Below are 20,615 nucleotides of genomic sequence, written 5' to 3'. Positions count from 1 at the left end.
GATTATAAAGGGAAAAAAATGGGTATCATTTACTTTGAAACTGCTGAATGAAACGAGCGTTACGCCTAGGTCACCCGTCGGTGAAGTGAGTTGACAAAGTGGAAGACGCAAGGCGGCCATCTTGAATTTTGACGTGGCGACCCAATTTTCAATAGCGTCCTTCCTTGTGTAGATACACCCACACACCAGATTAGAAGTTGATACTTCGCTTATTTTTCAAGATATTCCGCTCAAGGTTCAGACATACATGGCGGCGGCCATCTTGGATTTTGACGTGGTGACGTAATTTTCAATAGCGTTCTTCCTTATGCGTAGATACACCCACACACCAGATTAGAAGTTGATACTTCGCTTATTTTTCAAGATATTCCGCTCACAAGGTTCAGACATACATGGCGTCAGACATACATAGCGGCGGCCATCTTGGATTTTGACGTGGGTTGCACCCACACACCAAATTAGAATTCGGTCCTTCGCTTACGCACGCACGTACGCCCGAACGTCCACACGCATGCACATGCACGGACGGACGCACACACGGACGGAGGGAAAAACCATAGTCCCCCTTTCGCTCCGCGGTGCGACGGGGGAAAAATTTTTAAACTTGGCATATGCCATCAACTCCACATGAGGTATATATGGTGACAATGATGACTTCGTCAGTGAAGTGGTATTCCAGCCATAATTGGTTGAATTGAAATCTTTATCCAAACAAAATCTGAAACTTCACAGTGCCTTCAGAAAGTATTAACACCCGTTGACTTTTTCACATTTTGTTGTGTTACAGCCTGAACTTAAAATGGATTTAATTTTAATTTAAAGTGCATTTAATTTCCCAATTTCCTTTTGATCATCCTTGAAATGTCTAAAACTGTGGCCAATTCAATTGATTGGACATGATTTAGAAAGAAACACACCTTTCTATATAAGGTCCCCACAGTTGACAGTTCATGACAGAGCAGAAACTTTACCATCAAGTCCAAGGAATTGTCCGTAGAACTCTGAGATAGAATTGTGAGGAGGCATAGATCTGGGGATGGGTATAAAACAATTTCAAGAGTAAAGTAAACAGCTTACGGTTTGCACCATGTGTTGGCTCTTAAAAGGCTTATTTATATTCTTTATACTTCAAAAAAAATTCTAAAGCAAAATAAAAATAAGAAAAGTAGGCTTCAATGTTTCGGGCACCAAGCTCAATCCATCAACGGGAGGAACCGAAGTAAAATCAATAGCTAATCATATGAAATTGGAGTCATCTTGGCAGTGTACTTCCGGCTTTGGTCCAATAAACTGACATAATATTGGGTGATACAGGTACATGGGCCATAATAGTCGTCTTCAGATAACGATGGTATTTTTGTTCAGAATGAACGCGTGAGGCAAGACTATGCTTTACGAGTGCCTTTCTCAGTTGTTTTTTTTTTGTTTTTATTTGTGTAGCCAAATGTGAAAAATATCAGTTTTGGGAACAGGACAGTGGAGTTTCTCTTGAAGCTTAAACTTGAGGTTTTTATTCACCAATCTCTTCCTAATGTGATAAAGTTCACCAAACAATTACAATGGCTCTTGTAAAAAGAGCCAAACTAAACCTTAAAAAATAATTCATTTGAAGATGAGATAATCAACATGGTGCCCATACAGCTGACCATCAATAGCTAATGATTTGTATCATTGAAAGACGTTGCGAACATCTCTTCCTGTGGGAACGATCTGTTTGGACCTCGGTGTGCTTGGACAATCATGGGGCTCTTGACATGCTAACACCTGAGCAACGTCGTCACGAAGTACACAAAGCATTGTTGTTTTTTCAGAACACACAAGCTGTTATTGTCACATTTATCTGTGAAGGATTGTTTTGATTCGTTCATCAACAACGTGGATTGTACTATCAGTGGTTCTACTACTTGTGCGTCATTTCCACATGAGACTTGTTACTGGTCTGCCTTGGGTCCTGAATTCTTCCACCTCCTACAATGTTGTCAAAAAATATCCAAAAAAGGCTGTACCAAAACCGGAATTGATGCAAACGAGCAAGATGGTCAAGAAACATTTGACAATGGAAACTTTTCTGAAGTATAATCACAAATTCCATTCCAGTGTTTATACCACGAAGCTCCTTTTGTTTGACTGCTTTGAGGTATGCACACTGGCGTCCGAGGATGGGTTAACATGTCGGCGCAGTTGTAAACGGTCACCCTGGTGTTTAACAGGCAGGGCCATACATCATGATTGTGCCATCCTTCGGATGGACGTTAAAATGTGCGTCATCTGCTGGTATTGATTGGTGGATGTTAAAGATCCCAATGTGACCTTGGTTAAGATTAGGAGAGTTATTTTTCAACACATAACAAATTCCGACTGGGACTGCAGATGCAAGTAGTCTTGGAGGTTCGCAAGTTGTCTGGTGGTCTTCGAGGTTCCTTGACCTCTGGGTTATGTCGCCTGCTATCTCGGACACCACTTTCTACGAAGCTTATGTAGCAGCACTGTGGCCCCTTGAACTCGTCGGTTTGGTATATGTATCAATAAACTGGAGTATTTAGCCTGAATGGGGGTGAAGTAGCAGTAGTTGAAGGATTGCACATCTCGAATCGCTATAAATATTTTAAATATTGAGTTTGTAATTATGGCTAAAAAGCTAAAAGTAACCTTGGTGTTTTTTTTTTGTTTTGTTGAGGCTAAATGGCTTTGGTCAAACGTTGAATTTGCCTCACGTTCTTTTATTAATCGCTTTGTCATAAACAACTATATCGAAATCCTTTAATTAACCCTCCAAGGCAAGTAAAATCAGATTGTAATTTAAATTGGTTTATATTAATATAAAGTACCAATATCCTTATTTTGTGCAGGAATCAACATCTAGAATGTTCTGGATTAAATTGCATGAACTACCTCTTTATGTGAGTGTATTGGTACTCATAGCATACATGCCATGTGTTACATATCTACAGTTGCCAGACGGTGGTTTCACTGGCTTCATCAAGGTGCAGATGCACCTGCAGCGACCGGTATCCGTAGCGGGTACCGTCGGCACGGCCGTGAGCTCTCCTTCGCTGAATGACACCGGTCAACGAACCACGTTCTACCTCCCGCGCGGTACCGAGAAGCAGGTTCATTTGAGCAACTCGAACATGGCGCGCGAAGTCATCTCGGCATTGCTGCACAAGTTCCACGTGCTTGACAACCCACGCAAGTTCGCCCTCTTCCAGTGTTCAGGTCCTGCAAGCTGCAGTGAGTGAATGAAATCCTTTTTAAAATTATTTTCTTCAAAGTGTAACATTCACATCTTGTGTAACTTTACTTTGTCTATCCTAATTACTTGCGTACTGTTCCAGTATGTGCAACCATGGTACTAGTGCAAGTGTTGCAGATGGGATAGCTGGCTTGGCATCACAATGCGAAGCCTCTAGCAGTCTAGCTGACTCTCCAACAAAATGGCAGTTTGTAATTTGTACGTTTTCAACAGGATTGTAGAGTGTATGACCAAACAGCTTGGTTGGGTGGGAGCTTTTTTTGATGGTGTATTAATGGAATGCAAAACGAGCACTGGAGTACAACTGCACAAACTGTTTGAAATGTCAAGCATCACAACGGAGCTTTGGAATTTGATTAAAACTTGCTAAGACACTCGCTGCCAATCCTGCTGGAAGTAGACGTTTAGTCTTTTATATTTGGTACATTACAAATGTCAGATCGAATGGTCGACTTCAAAGTACCGTGGCAGTGCTCTATGTCTCGTCGCATTAAGCTACGGAAGCTTAGGATCACCATTCATAATTACCATTATGCTACTTTTGAACGAAACGATGCAAAATTTCCCATTTGTATTTTTCTACCTTGCATGGTCATGCCCACCCCTCGTTTCCCTTCATTTTCCTGTGTAGTTAAGCAGTTATGTCTACTTTTTATGGAATCCTTTCAAGTTGTCAAAGTTTCCAGGGGTCATGGACTTTCCCATATAAAACAGAGTATATTCCTGTTTAAACCAGATCCTTGGCTTGAACCAATTTTGTTAGACTGTTGGAAAAGAAGACCAAGAATAATTACAAACTGGCCATTTTGAGTTGGTCATCTTTGCAGTTCAGCGATGCTGTCCAAAAGTTTAATGACTGTTACTGGGTGTGAAATCCTCCACAGACAACTGGTATGTAATTTATAAGTTAAATTGATATTTGTGGGAAAATTCCATGCCCAGACCAGGAATCGAACCCAGGTCCTCTGGAAAACCGTACCAGTGCTCTGCCATTTGAGCTATCTGGGTGACCCTGACTGAGTGTGCAATTTTCCCACACATAGAATTGCCACTCTCTTTCCGTCAAGGAGAGATATGATTCCGTTTCCGGTCCGGTCGTGAGAGGACGCTGGCGTCACTTGCTCGCCGCTTCTCTGACTGGACCATTGTCCGTATCTTGCTTTCCTGGTGGTCGTGGCGGATTTTTGGCCATTGAGTCTGCCCTCTGCACGGTCCCGGCTCTGCTCTGCTGCTCCTGGCTTCACCTGCTCGGCTCCTTCGCTGTTTCCTCGGGCTCACTCTCGTGGGTTGTGCCCATTGTTTGCAGCGGCGGTGGTGGCGGTTTGCCGCCGTGATCTTGATTAGCGGCGGCGGTCGTTTGCCGCTGCATTTGCCGCTTTGCCTCCTCAACCTTGGCCTCGTGCTCGTCTCTTCGCTCCTGTCTGCCCTCTGCATGGTCCCGGCTCTGCTCCTGGCTTCACCTGCTCGGCTCCTTCGCTGTTTCCTCGGGCCCACTCCCGTGGGTTGTGACGATTGTTTCGCCTCCTCACCCTTGGCCTCGTGCTCGTCCCTTCGCTCCTGCTGGCATGGCTCTGCGGTACTCTGCCGCAAGGCTTCTCCTGCTTAAAACCCGCTCCACCCCATCATGCATCTCTGCAATCAAATCGAATGGACTCCTGCGTCGACCCAGGTACATTCACCGTGGCTCCGGTCGTAAGTTTGTTTATTTACAATCAGGTCACTCCATCCCCATCCTCTGGTCGGCTCAGCGCACTCCCACTCATCGTCCCAACACACCTGGTCACAACAACGCACAAAATCGCACCTCCTGTCTGCGAACCCTGGCCAAATCACCTGGATTCATACCCGCCGTACAAAACAACATCAAGCTCACCCTGTTCAATACCCGGTCCCTCAACAACAAATGCCTCATCCTGAACGACTACATCCTGGAAAATAAACTGGACTTTCTCTGTCTCACTGAGACCTGGCAACAACCACTGGACTACTACATGCTCAACCTCACCACACCCAATGGATATTCTTACATCAATAAACCACGCTCGGAGGGCCGAGGTGGTGGAATTGCCGTTATTCACCGACAAGACATCAAGACCAACCTCATCTCCATCTCATCTGCTCCATCATTTGAACACCTGGCTTTTAAACTCTCTGGTCACACACAGTCAGTCATGGCTGTTGTCTACCGCCCTCCCAAACCACACCCATCATTCCTGTCTGACTTCTCCTACTTTCTGACCCAGCTATGTTCCCTCTCCCCCTCAATCCTCCTCCTTGGTGATTTCAATATCCACATGGACTCCACTGACTCCACGCTAACCACTGACTTCACTGATTTACTCACCTGCTTTAACCTCACTCAACATGTCAACTTTCCTACCCATAACCGTGGTCACATTTTGGACCTTGTCTGCTCTACTGGACTAATTTTGCACCATCTCTCTGGCTCCGACCTCACTCTCTCTGACCACCTAGCCATCACTCTGACCATCAACATCCCCACCCCAGCACCAAGGCATTATCGCACTATCAACTTCCGTAAGCTAAACGCTCTTTCACCTACCTCATTCTCATCGACCCTCTCTGAAAAAATGTCCACTTCTCCCTTCGTTGACCTCCACACCCCTTCTGACCTCACTGACTACTACAACCACACTCTCTCCTCCTGCCTTGACCAACTTGAGCCTATAAAAACCAAAACAGTTTCTTTCACCCATTCTGCTCCCTGGTTTACCCCTGAACTCCGCCTGATGAAAACTCGTGCTCGCCAACTTGAAAGACTCCGCAATAAAACAGGTCTCACAGTTCACTCCCAGGCCTACAAGGACCACATACAACACTATAAAGATGCCCTCTCCCGCGCCCGCTCCGCCTACTACTCTCAAATTATCCACTCTGGCTCCGGAAACCCAAAAGCACTCTTCTCTACAATAAACAAACTCCTCAGCCCCCTGAACACCACCACCCAGTCATTCACAATAGACAACTGCATCTCCTTCCTTTCATTCTTCCAACGCAAAATTGAAAACATCTACAACAGCTTGACCACCGCCGCACCCGCTCCCCCTCAAACCACCTGCCCCCCCTTATCCTGCCATCCCCTGTCTCAATTCTCCCCAGTCTCCCCTACTGACCTCTCTGAACTCCTCATCGGAATGAAAACTGCCACCTGCACTCTTGACCCCATCCCCTCCAGCTTTGTCAAGACCTCCCTTCCTGCTCTCTCTCCACTTATCATTGCGACAATAAACTCCTCCCTGTCTACAGGCATCGTCCCACCATCCCTCAAAATTGCTGCTGTTACCCCCATTCTGAAAAAACCTGGACTAAACCCTGACACCCTAAATAACTTCAGACCCATCTCCAACCTACCCTTTCTGTCAAAGGTTTTGGAACGCGCTGTAGCCACTCAACTCAAACATCACCTCTCTGCCAATAACCTGTATGAAACATTCCAATCCGGATTCCGCTCCAACCACAGTACTGAAACTGCTCTCCTCAAAATCACCAACGACCTTCTCCTCTCCTCTGACGCTGGCAACCTCAACATTCTCATCCTCCTCGACCTCAGCGCCGCCTTTGACACCATCGATCACACCATCCTCCTCACCCGACTTGAAACCACCTTTAACATTACCGGCACTGCCCTCTCTTGGATTAAATCATACCTCTCTGACGGACGTCAGTTCATCTCCATCAATAACTGCAAATCCCTCACTGCTCCCCTCCCCCAAGGTGTCCCCCAAGGTTCAGTTCTTGGCCCCCTCCTCTTCATCCTTTACCTGTCCCCCCTCGGTCACTTAATCCGCCGTCATGGTCTCCAATTCCACTGCTTCGCCGATGACATCCAGCTTTTCATCTCCACCAAGTCCATCTCCACCGCCACCCACTCTATCCTGACAAACTGCATCACTGAAATAAAATCCTGGCTTCAAATCAACTTCCTCAAACTTAACTGTGATAAATCTGAAATAATCATCATTGGCCCAAAAACGCTCACCAAGTCCACCCATAACTTTGCCCTCAACATCGACGGTTTCCCAGTATCCACCTCCCCTCACATCTGGAATCTTGGCATCATCTTTGACCAAACCCTCTCCTTCGACAAATACACTAAACAGATCACAAAGACAGCCTTCTTTCACCTGAAAAACATCGCCCGTCTCCGTCCATCCCTCTCCTCCGTGGCTGCAGAAACCCTCATCCACGCCTTCATCACTTCCCGTCTGGACTACTGCAATAGCCTCCTTTATGGTTCACCCTCAACAATCACCAATAAACTCCAATACATTCAGAACTCCGCTGCCCGTCTACTCACCCATTCCCGGACGCGTGACCACATCACCCCCGTCCTTTACAAGCTTCACTGGCTCCCCATCTCCCAGAGAATCCAGTACAAAATCCTCCTCTTGACCTACAAAGCCCTCCATAACCTGGCCCCATCCTACCTGGCTGACCCCCTCTCCAGACACACTCCCACCCGCAACCTCCGCTCTGCTGGTACCAACCTCCTGACCCCCCCCCCCCATCCGGACCAAATTTAGATCCTGAGGGGACAGGGCCTTCTCCATCGCTGCTCCCACCCTCTGGAACTCGCTACCTCACACCATCAGAGACTCCTCCTCACTCACCACATTCAAAACATCACTCAAGACCCACCTGTTCAACACTGCATTCAACATTTAACCCACAGCATCTAACCCCTGACTATCTCCTCTCCTTCTCCCTCCTTTGTGCTTTGAATATTTCCCTATTGATTCTTCTTTTTTTGCAATTGTTTTTATGTTTTGCTATGCATTATGTTTTGCACTCTGTCAAAGCGTCTTTGGGCTTCCTGAAAAGCGCTATATAAAATAAATGCATTATTATTATTATTATTATTAATGCTTCCGGGGCACTCACTGCCAACCATAGGAGCACCAACGGCCTGAACAGGAGAGGGTCTTCCTCCAATGGGGGGGACAAATCCATGTCCTCTGTTATAAACACCACAGGGGGCGAAGTGAAACAATTATATTGATGTACAGGATTAAAAATAATTAAATTTATATATGTAGGGAAAATGACACTTGAAAATTACAATTGATATATGAGGAAGACGTCTCGTGATCAGGCCGTTGGTGCTCCTATGGTTGGCAGTGAGTGCCCCGGAAGCATTGACGGAAAGAGAGTGACAATTCTATGTGTGGGAAAATTATATGCTTGGGCAGGGTCACCCAGATAGCTAAGATGGCAGAGCACTGGTACGTTTTTCCAGAGGACCTGGGTTCGATTCCTGGTCTGGGCATGTAATTTTCCCACATATATCAATTTAATTCTTTATAATTCATATTCATTCATTCATTTATATATCAATTTAATTCTTTATAATCCTGTTTATTAATGTAATAATTTATGTCGACAAGTTTGTATCTTGTTTTTTTGAGGATACGTGTTGTAATAGACCTATGGAGTGTCCGTGCCATCCATACGTAGGAAGTCTAGGGACTTCCTGAGACCATTGAACAATGCAGAATAATAACATATTGGTGCTGTTTGTGAAGCTGCCACAAAATGGAGTTGGTGGTTATGGAAAGTTTTTCAAGGTTTGATGATACGTCAGTGCAATCTGTTTATGGGCAGCATCGGGATACAAGACCACGTAAAGAAGACTCGCACCAAGTCTGCTCCAGGTTGTATTAGATTGCAAAACCTTGACGTTTCTTCATAACTGCAAAGATGAGGGAAGCTCGTCTCGAATATTGGGAGCGAGAAACCTCTGGATTGTTGGGTCGTGGCAGACGCTAATTGCTTCCCAAAGGAACTAAACATAAATGATTGAATTGGCCAATTTATGTCGTCGGCTATGCTTTATGTGGATAAGATTTATTTTGCAATGATTGCAAGTCTAACGAATTTCTAAATGGGAAATCAACATTATTGATGGAGAAGGCTGGCATTGCTGGATTTTCAGTTTGTGGATAGCCCTTTGCTTTGAAGAGCTTGGGCAGATATAAAATTGGTGTCTTTGTCATGCAAGCAATGTGGGTTGGAAATTCGACTCAAAGCAGGAGGTTTGAGAGCTTCTTGTTGAGGTGAATGCCAGATAAATGGTAGTGGTGGAGTTACCAACTTGTTTTTCTCACCTCGCGGGTTGTTGAGATCGCTGAACAGAGTAAATACCATTCATTGATTGAGAATATGACTACATGTGCCCCTCACTTATCGTATAACACATACACTCCCATTGAGGGTATTAGCGGAGGAATAGAAGGTTGCCAAGGTAAAGCCTTGTTGCAGAATACTACTCTGTTGTGAGGGAGACAGTTGCAGGTCGGAGTTGGTAAGCAATGGAATTCCCTGCAAGCAGTTACTGAAGCAAATGATAAATTGACATGTAAGGAGGCTCTAAGGGATGCGGGGGGAGTGAGGGAAGGGGTTTGCTCGAAAACAAACTAAGGTTCTTGTTTTGCTGCAAGAGGAATGGAAAGGTATTTGATCAAGGAAGATGTGAAAATGAGAGAAGAGAACTGTTGTCTGTGGGGAGCAATTGGTACATTGGGATCATATTGTTGGCAGAATATCTTGCATTGCTATGTGCAAAGATGGAGACATTTAAAAATAAAAACCTCCTTTTATGGGAAGCCGGGGGGGTGGGGGTAGGGGGGCAGCACTCGAGTAGAGGGTACAGACGAGGGAGGAGGGCAGTGCCAAAGTTGAATACAGATGAGTGTCTTGTTAAGATCTACTAATGATGTTCCTAAAGAACAAAGAGGTGATTGCTCGTATGTGGAGTTTTAAGTGTTTCTCGTATTTCAGCCATGCATACGTGGTGGACACCTGAGTAATATGGCTCAACATTCAAAGACAACTAAGCTTGATTTCCCCAAAGAAATTTTTTTTTTTTTTTTGAAGACCAATGGTGTTTTGCTATGAGCATGCATTCGGCTTGGAAAATATCCTGGCTTCTCGAACAAAAGTGTGCTGTACACATTGAGTAAAACAGTGGGCAACCTATGAACGAAAAGGTTAAATACCTCGTCATCGCCATCTTACTTTGCGCAGAAAGCAATCAATTTGCGAAGACCGAAAGAGATTGATTACTTGAAGTTTAACGTTTGTAGGTGCCATCCAGTGTAATTGTAAAGGATGGATGGTAAGGTCTCGGGTGGTTGATGCTTTCAATGGCCGATCTGAATATATCCTGCTCTGTCTGTCATTTGGCTTTTGCACAACTGTCGTTTTATTTACTTTTTTAGAAACTAAAATTGTGCCAAAGCCCCAACACAACCCACCATATCTCAAGTATTATTGATAACACAAGTTCATGAATCAATTGTCTTGTGGGACACATGCCAGTGTTATCCATCCTGCATGTCACGTCAAACATGGCATGGAATAAAATAAAATAAAACAACAAGATGTCATGCAGAGCATGATACTTGCAGAATCCTAACCCCCCCTCCCTCAAACAAAGTTGCCATGGAGACATCGAATTGTCCATTTCATTACATACACCACCGAAGGTGGATGGTGGTTGTGTTTTCACCCGTCTGTTTGTGTCTGTTTGTCTCTGAACAAGATATCTCAAAAGGTTATGGACGGATTTGGACAAAGCTTGGTGGAGACGTTGTGTGTGAGTCAAGGATGAGTCAATTAGATTTTGGTGGAGATGTGAATATGGATTCGGATACGAGACTTCTTTAATTATTCAAGCAATTCATCACCATTGAGAGATGGGGCTAAAAACGATACATAGCAGGATATCTCAAAGTTGTGGACGGATTTGGACGAAACTTGGTGTTGGCAGGTTGTGTGTGTGTGACAAGGACGAATCTATTCGATTTTGGTGAAGATATGAATATGGATTCGGATACGAGAATTATTTATTTTTAAAGTGATTCTTCACCATTGAGAGATCGGGTGAAAAGCGATATAATAACATGATATTTAAAAAAGTTATGGACGAGTTGTAACTAAACTTGGTGGACGAGTTGGTTAGGTGACAAGAACAAGCCAATTAAATTTTGGTTCATGTCCGAATCCAGATCCGGCCCATCAGTGGATACAAAACATAATCTGTTCAGCCTGGCGGAGGTATGCGCTCCACCGAGTGCTGTTCTAGTTTCCCAATTCAGTGATGCACTATGCAATTGCTCTTTAATTCTCAGGTTAATTGCATGAAAATGGACGATTTTTCAGATGAAAATTGATTTCAGAAGTTTGACCTTCAGTTAACCTTTTGACCTCAAATAGTTTGTTTCCTAATTCACTCTCGATTTTCAAATTCTGTTAAACTTTCAAGTCGATTGGATGAAACATGCCGATTTTAGAAATTTGACCAAGATGACCTTTGACCTCAAAATCAATAGGCTTCTTATGATGAACTCTACCATTTGGTGAAGTTTCATAAAGATCGGTTTAAAATTGTGACCTAGGCGATTTACATGCAGACAGACAGAGTAACACAAGACCAACCAATATACTTGAAAAATCTTCGATTGCACAAGTAACTAAAAAGAGCAATCAGATTGCAGACCTTCTCCAGGACTTGTTTTGTGTGGTGTATTTTGTGTGGCAAATCAATGGAAGGATGTATGAAATGAAAGGTCCTTGATGGCAAATGACAGGTCTAAATCGTCTAGTTGTAAATGTCAAAGGGGTATGTAAGGTCTGCAAGGTGTGAGGGTCTAAAGGGTAGAAAGGAGTCTAAGGGATCTTGGAGGTCTTTGGGTGTACCAGGACCTTTAGGGTTCTAAAGGGTCTATGAGGATCTAAAGGGTCATAAGGGGTCTAAAAAGTCATATGGGTCTTCATGTATATTGTGGTCTAATGTAATCGATACACATACTCACGTTCTCTGCAGACAAACAAACAAACAGACCCAAATGCAATACCCTCTCCTCTGGTGAGGGTAAAAATCGGCCATTTTCTCTTTCACCGCAATTTGTCTGTACTTCTGACCAATGGGTGAGCACCATTGAAAGGTAAAGAGTTGCGTTGTTTGTGTTGGGGGACAGAGGATAATTGTGCAAGTTATACCACTGTGTGGTTTTTTTATACCACTTGATTTGCCATCAAGTTATACCACAAGTTATATCCCTGCGTGTCGTAAAAGACGACTAAGAGGGTTGGCGTCAGGAAGGGCATCCAGCCATAAAAACATTGCCTCAAAAAGGGAACCATGACAATTACAACTACATATGGACAGGGTACAGACCGAAGTGGAGATCGGTTTCTGAGGTTTGGGACATGGAATGTAGGGACAATGACAGGGAGATCAGGAGAAGTGGTGGAAGTATTGGTCAGAAGAAGAGTAGACATATGTTGTGTGCAAGAGACGAGATGGAAGGGAAGTGGTGTGAGAATGGTGAAGGGTAGGCAGGGACAGAAATACACGTTTGTGTGGCAAGGGTGCCTGGAGGGCGTGAATGGTGTTGGTGTCCTGTTTTCTGAGGAGTTTGTAGACAGTGTGGTGAGTGTGACTAGAGTGAGTGATAGGTTGATGATGGTGAAAATGATGATTGGAAAGCTCTTGGTGAACGTCATCTCGGGATATGCTCCGCAGGTTGGTCGAAGCGATGAAGAAAAGGACAAGTTCTGGTGTGCGATAGAGAAGCTGATGGAAAACATGAAAGATGAGGAAGTTGTTGTGGTAGGAGACCTAAATGGACATGTGGGAAGGAGTATGGACGGTTTTGACGGAGTTCATGGGGGTTACGGATATGGTGTGAGAAATGGAGAAGGTGAAAGGATTTTGGAGTTTGCTGATGGAGCTGATTTGTTGATTTGTAATACTCAGTTCCAGAAAGAGGATAATAAGCTTGTTACATACACGTCAGGTGGGTCGACGACAACCGTTGACTACCTGATGGTGCGTAGGCGAGATAGGGGGCACCTCCGGGACACAAAGGTGATCCCGGGGGAGGAGGCTGTTTCAGAGCACCACTTCGTTGTCTGCGACGTAAGGGTGAAAGGTGCGAGGAGAGCTCGGCGGGTGAAGTACCAACCGAGAATGAAGGTGTGGAGGTTGAAAGAGGTGACTAAGGGAGGCATTAAAAGAGAGGCTGAGTAGGGTCGAGGATGATGTGGTTGAGCTTGAAAGTGGTTGGATGTCAATGAAAGCTAGTCTGTTGGGAGCCGTTGGTGAGGTATGTGGATTGTGGATGGACAAAAGGACCACCGAGGCACTCGGAAACATGGTGGTGGGATGATGAAGTTGGAAAGAGGATTGACGTGAAGAGGAAGAAGTTCAAGGAGTGGCAGAAGGCGAAGGGTACGGGAGCAGAAACAGCAGAGCATGAAAGTTATAAGGCAGCCAGGAAGGCTGCAAAGAAAGAGGTAGCAAAGGCGCAGGAGGCATGTAGGAAAATGTTCGGAGAATGCTTGGATTCGGAAGAGGGTCAGAGAGCGGTATTCAGGATTGCAAAGCAGATAGCGAAAGAGAGGTGTGATGTGATGGGGGTGAGTTGCTTGAAGGATGAAGTGGGACAAATCGTTGTCGACCCAGATGGAATTAAAGGAAGATGGAAAAGATATATGGAAATGCTGTTGAATACAGAGAATGAATGGGATGGCAACATAGAGAGTAACCCAGTTTTAGGACCGGCAGAGAAGATAACTGAGAAGGAAGTTGAGGAAGCGATAAAAGCAATGAAGGGTAGAAAAGCGGGAGCGCCAACGGGAGTTGTGGGAGATATGTTGAAGGCAGCAGGAAGTTGGGGTGTGAAGAGAATGACAGAGATCTGTAATCTGGTGGTGAAAGAAGGCCGCATTCCAGTGGATTGGGAACTGAGTACCCTCGTCCCTCTATACAAGGGGAAAGGTGACCCTCTGGAGTGTGGCTCGTAACGAGCGATAAAGTTATTGGAGCATGGAATGAAAGTCTTGGAAAGGGTGTTGGAGAGGAGGATAAGGAAGAAAGTGAAGATCGACGAAATGCAGTTTGGATTCATGCCAGGAAGAGGAACGACAGATGCGCTTTTCATTGTGAGGCAGTTGCAGGAGAAGTACATGAAGAGGAAGAAGTTGTTTCTTGGGTTTGTTGATCTGAAGAAAGCATTCGATAGGGTTCCACGCAAAGTATTGACATGGGCATTGAGGAAGTTAGGAGTGGAGGAATGGTTGATCAGAGTAGTGATGGCATTGTACAAAAGAGCGCGTGCGCAGCTGTAAGGACGAAGGACGGGAACAGTGGTGAGTTTGAGGTGAAGGTGGGAGTGCATCAGGGGTCGGTACTAAGTCCACTACTATTTGTAGCTGTGATGGAGGTGCTGGCTCAGAACGTAAAGGAGGGTTTACCGTGGGAGTTGTTGTATGCAGATGATCTGGTGTTGATTGCGGAAAGTATGGATGGACTGAAGGAAAAGATGAACACGTGGATGGAATGTATGGAGACAAAAGGTCTGAAGGTGAATATCGGAAAGACGAAGGTGATGGCAAGTGGTAAAGCATGTGGTGAGGTGGAAAGAACTGGGAAGTGGCCCTGTGCTGTGTGTAGGAAGGGTGTCGGAGTGAACTCCATTCAATGTACAATGTGCGCTGAGTGGGTTCATCAAAAATGTAATGGTCTGAGAGGGTCATTAACCAGTGCGGCAGCTACATTCAAGTGTAAGGTGTGCACAGAGGGAGCTGCAGATGGAGGAGATGTTGAGTTGGATCTTCGAGACGGCGTGAAGCTGGAAGGTGTGAAAACATTTTGCTACCTCGGAGACATGCTGAATGGAGAAGGTGGATCTGACTCGGCAACGGTTGCTCGAGTGAGATGTGCATGGAAGAAGTTTCGGGAACTGAGTGGCGTGCTGATGATGAGGGGAGTGTCGTTGAAGCTGAAGGGAAAGGTGTATGCTGCATGTGTGAGAAGTGTTATGATTTATGGGAGCGAGACATGGGTAATGAACGTGGAGCAGCAACGAAGGTTGGAAAGGGTGGAAATGCGAATGGTTCGACGGATGTGCGGAGTATCGTTGAGAGAGAGCAAGACAAATGATGAATTGCGAAAGATGATGGGAATAGAGCCTGTGATTGATGCTGTGAAGAGGAACAGGTTGAGATGATTTGGTCATGTGTTAAGGAAGGATGAAAGTGACTGGTTGAGAAGAGTGATGGAAATGAATGTAGAAGGAAGCAGAGGACGGGGAAGACCGAGAAAGACTTGGCTAAAGATGGTGGAAGAAGAAATGCGGGCAAGGGGGTTAACAAGGAGAGATGCAGAAAATAGGGCAAAATGGAGAAGATTGTCATGGGGACCGCAAGGCTAACCCCCGCTCTAGCAGGGAAAATGGCCTTTTAAAATGCATGTTGTGTTGTTGTTGTTATACCACTGTGTGTGTAGCCTGTCCTCGATGGTGCAGACATTGTGCGTGCTGCACATGCCTGCTTTTGTTGGAATTGAGTTTAGGCTTGATTTGTTTTGAGTGTTGACCAGGAACGATCGGTAGTTATGGTTGTATTTGAGAGGAAAACGAGACTTGCTAACGAGTGACCTGCAGAATGTTGCTGGAATGACAGACTGCAAATGTGATAAACTTGTATGTATGGGGTTTTGACGTTTGCTTGCGACACTTCCCTTTGCACGTGTTGTAGTGACGAAACGCAAGCTCGAAGACGAGGAGAACCCACTGCACCTGCGCCTGCTGGCTGGGCCCGACATGGCTGCAACTCGCTTTGTGCTGCAAGAAAATGAAACTGGGGAAGTAATTGTAAGTCCGAGGGTTGTTGTGTGTTCGTTGGTTGTTGTTGTCGAGGATTCTGGGGCTGGGGGTTGTAAAAGCGAGAGGTATAGCACACCTGTCAGCCATGAGGTTTAACTGGGCATGGGAATGGTGTCTCTCATCGAAGTGGTGGTGGTGGTAAAATGTCTGACTGCTTTTGTTGTTGTCTTTCCAGTGGGATGCTTTCACAATCCCCGAGCTGCATAACTTTCTGCTCATTTTGGAGCGAGAAGAGGAGTCTTATGTCCAGAAAGTGCAAGAGAAGTACTCGTCTTTTCAGGAGAAGCTACACGAGGCCCTTGCCGCACGCAAACCTGGCTGATGGTAGGGTTCGTGTTGGCGGTACCAGTGGTAGTAGCGGTGCAAGCAATCGAAATTAAAGATTCCATTTTTTTTTTTTGAAGTTGATACGTTTTTGGTCATTGAAAATGATGTTACATGGAATCGAAGCACTTGACTGCCCATAGAGTCCGGACCAGCAGGCCGAGTGGTGTGAAAGTGTTGCTCTCACTGGCCAGTAATGTGAGGCAGATTTGTTTTTAAAAGATTTATTATTTCTTTTTAAAATTTTATTTCTACCTGTGCTGTGCATTCTGGTATACGTTGCCGTGGGAGTGGTGTGGCATGTGTTGACGGGATTACAGAACGTGACTGACGAAGACCGTTTGTGGACGTGGAAATAGAGTGAACGATGCAATTCAATTTTTGATTCGATACTTGATTGAATTGCTGCGAAGAGCTGTGATTGAAGAGATTTGCCTCTGGAGTAAGTTGATACGTGGTGGTTTGGAATGGAATGTTTTGTGTGGTGCACACCTTTCATAATGTGCAAGTGAAATGCTGATTCGACGTACAGGAAGTAACGATGACAAGACCGTTGCAACTTGGTGCCTTGGCCGACGAGACGATGGAAGGAACACGAGTATGTAAAATGTTTTCCAGCAAGAGCACTTGTTACTGGGCACCTGAGCACTCGAAGGTGTAGCATGACCTTTGGTAGCAACACTACACGTTTGCTTTTCAGCTCTAAACTCGGGGGGGGAAATGTGATTGCTGATTACGAGGAGAGCTACAAAACACTGGATGTAAACCTGGTCAACTTGCTCTGTATTCTGACCCAATACCAAGGCCAGAATGCTCAGTTCAAAACTGTTGTGCCCATATTCGTCGACCATACGTTTGGCACCTTTTTCAGGCCGTTGGCGAAGTGGTCCATTTTTGTCAGGTGCACATTCAACTTTTGTGCTTTCAGTAATTATAATTAATTTATGACGTACACTGTCTGAATATAAAACAAATTATACTGTCCACCACTATGTCAGAGTACCGTGAGATACAAAGCTGTGACGTTTAAGTTTTTAAAGTTTATTTAAAGTTCTCAACCGTTTTTTGTTTTTTGTTTTTTTTTGTGGTCGAATTTTGTGACGGGCCAATTTTGCCACGATTGTTCTGCAGACCAAAGACATGACGTGTGGTTGTGTGTGCGTGTGCGTGCAATATGGGTCTGCTGCAATGAATGTATGCGATGTTAACTTCCTTTAATTTTGTAATGCAAGAAAATGTATCATCTGTATTTTGTTATTTTGTGATTGGAGAGATTGAACTCTGTTTCCCATTCTTTTTTTTTCTTTTTTCGCTTTGTGATGCTGACTTTTTTTTTCTTTTTTTAACACAGCAAATAAGCACGAAAGTACACTGACTGACTTACATTTGGCTGTTTATTTCATTCTTTATTTGGGGGTGGGAGGGGGGGCGAGAGGGGGATGGGGAGGGGACGTGCACTGTTTTAAAAAATGGTTATAAAACTGTTTTTAAATCTACACCTTGATGCAGAGTTTCCAATAAAATATTTTGATATAATTAACTTTGTCTACTTTCATTGACCAACATTGCATCTGGAGATTTGCGGCCTCCAACGCTCCCACGCGATGTCTCGGGACACACCCGTGGTCCCGAGGCCAGTTCACCGAGTGTAAAGGCTGTACTTGTCACGCCAAAGGAATCCACATGGCAGTGCAGTCAGCTGCAAGTGTTTGCCAAATATGGCGCTTCTTTCGGCTTCTGCTCCGACATGGAATGTGAGCCAAGAAAGCCGTTCTTGTAGCCAGCTGCCTCGTGTAATGGTTGATTGTGGATGCCGTTTCCATTCCTTTGTTCAAGCTTGTTTTTAAATGACTTTGCCGTTTTTGTTTGCTGCAAATAGACTTCTTGATTAAATGTTTTCCAAACGTTAATCATTTTGACAAGACAGTTTAGTTACCTCTGCCACTGAAGCTGGACGGCGCTTACCTGACTTTCACCAAAGCGATCGACTAGACCTCTGTTTTTGTCTGTCTGTGAGCAGGATATCTCAAAAAGAATGGACAATGAATGAATGAACGTGTTCAGGCCATTTTCCCCGCTAGGGAGGGGGTTGGCCTTGAGGGCCCCATGACAATCATGGTTCCCTGTTTGAGGCAATGTTTTTATGGCCGGATGCCCTTCCTGACGCCAACCCTTGGTCGCCTCTTACGATGCGCAGGGATGCGGTGTACCTATTCTAAACCGGGGTACACACCGGGATCATTCATCCCAGCAAGCTGGTACTCAATTTGCCGACCTCGGAAGGATGACAGGCTGAGTCAACCCCCCTGGTGTTAATTTAGCGATCGACCGGGATTCGAACCCAGGATCCTAGGATCCCAAGCCGGCACCCGAACCGCTAAGCCAACACCAGGCTAAACTCAAAGAGAATGGACAGATTCAGACAAAACATCTGGACAGGTTGGGTGTGTGACAAGGACAAATTGATTGAATTTTAATTAATTGAAATTTCTGGATATGAGAATTTGTGATTTTTCCCAATTGAGAGATGGGGCCAAAAACTAGATGCAGTATATAGCACAATATCTCAATGTTGTGGACAGATTATGATGTACCTTGGTGGATGAGTTGGGTAGGTGACAAGAACAAGCCAATTCAATTTTGGTTAAGGGCTAACCCCCGCTCTAGCAGGGAAAATGGCCTTACAATGCATGTTGTTGTGTTGTTGTCCGGATCCAGATCCAGCCTATCCAGATCCAGATCCAGGTATGCACTTTACTGCGTGCCATTCTAGTTTTAACTGTACTTACCTCTTCTGACGGTGGATTTGATTCTGGATGTGGTATCTTACAACGAGAAGAGCCTGCTGTCTGGTGCAGTGCCAGTGTATTCTGGAGAATGCTGTCCTTTGTAAAGGGTGGCGTGGGATAAGCTGGTTATCCATACGCTAGCCTTTGCTTGTGAATGCTCAGAATGCACGTGCAAGAACTACTAAACTTTATCTGTTTTGGAAAGAATATAAATGGAAATAGCTTTTATTTGGGGGGCAGCAACAACCGAATGAGTAGCAAACTTTCTCGACAGCGTTTGGCTTTCAGGAGAAGTCCAGTGTTTCCATTGGAAGTTTGGGCTGACAGAATGACAGAGGTACGCACTCGCCTCCAAGCTATCTAGCCTATGTTTGAATCCTGACTCGGGTATAAACTGTTATCCCGGTGTTTCACAGGCAGGATTGTTGTTTAGTATTCAGCCTGTGGCTGCTGGTTGCATCATTTCTGGAAGTGCGGCCATGCCACTGATGCAGTGCTGCCCCTATTACCAGTAAGCTGGCACTCATTTTGCCAACCTTGGAAGGATGACAGGCTGAGTTAACCCACCTGGTGTTATTTCAATGACACAACAGTGGCTCAAACTCAAGACCCTAAGATCTCTAATAACTAACTGTTAAGCCGACACCAGGCTGCAGGCAGGGTGGATCAATGTGTGAGGTATCGCCACCACCATGACCAAATCGCAGAAGGCATTGCATCAGCACCACAGGCATGACCTCAGCCGATGATACTACCATGCAGTCTTGTGCTGCATACGAACAAAGAAGATTGAAGTTTGGGTTCTCATTAGTTGCACTGGAGCAACAGATCCGTACTCGAGATTTGCTTCTAACCAAACATTGACCGTTTAATTCCGAATTGACCCTCATCCACAAACTACCAGGATGTTGATTTGTTTTTGTTTTTGGTGACCTTTAATGGAAATGGTTTATATTGGCAACTTTGTCTTGGGGGGGGGGGGGGGACGGACGGTTGTGCCTGAAGTAGTGTAATTGTACTGCTGCATCTATGCCTTGCCTTACTGATCTCTGTTCATTGCTTGGCAGCCTTTGTCACATATATGGATTAAGGATAGGAGTGATGTTCTGCCCTTGTAAGAATGTACTTCTTGAATGTCAAGTTGCTAAAGGGAGCAAATTAGGAAATGTAAAAAGAAAAAGGAGCAATTTAATGTGGTGGAGGGGAAGAAAAAAAAAAGGGTGGTAAAGCTTGAGCAAAAGAATGGCCAACCAACATGATTAACACGAAGGATTTGAATGGTGAAAGAAAATAGCTCCAAGCCAATTCCTTCATTCCTCTTAAAACTAAAAGTCACTGGTATTTGTGCAACCTGTAGCCCTGACCCGACAAATGTCATGCTGGATAACCAACAGCAGAGCAAGAAATATTTGAGGTTGGAAGAAATTTGGAATTGGATTGAAGAGATGAATCTTCAGTACAAAATTCTCCAATAACCATAGCGGTGAAGATGTTTGAATTGACGTCAGAGCAGCTGTTTGAGTTATGTGTGCTGTGACTGACTACTTGGTGTCTCGA

At 44.9% G+C, this 20,615-nt stretch overlaps 1 protein-coding gene across 3 annotated transcripts in view; it reads left to right on the top strand.

Annotated features, from left to right (window-relative positions):
* RASSF1 (Ras association domain family member 1) overlaps positions 1 to 17,809 on the top strand; it is a 285,057-nt gene extending 267,248 nt beyond the window's left edge. For all 3 annotated transcript variants that reach the window (XM_078786708.1, XM_068130717.2, XM_068130718.2), the window contains exons 4-6: positions 2,952 to 3,231; positions 15,818 to 15,933; positions 16,121 to 17,809. In XM_078786708.1, the coding sequence (XP_078642834.1) occupies positions 2,952 to 3,231; positions 15,818 to 15,933; positions 16,121 to 16,267 (543 nt within the window). In that variant the 3' untranslated portion in view covers positions 16,268 to 17,809. The remainder of the gene's footprint in view (positions 1 to 2,951; positions 3,232 to 15,817; positions 15,934 to 16,120) is intronic.
* Positions 17,810 to 20,615: the final 2,806 nt, after the last annotated feature.

The sequence above is a fragment of the Myxine glutinosa genome, chromosome 11 (assembly GCF_964187855.1).
Source record: "Myxine glutinosa chromosome 11, kmMyxGlut1.1, whole genome shotgun sequence".
NCBI lineage: Eukaryota > Metazoa > Chordata > Myxini > Myxiniformes > Myxinidae > Myxine > Myxine glutinosa.
Note: the sequence above shows the minus strand (reverse complement) of the source record. Positions and strands in the feature narration are given on the sequence as shown.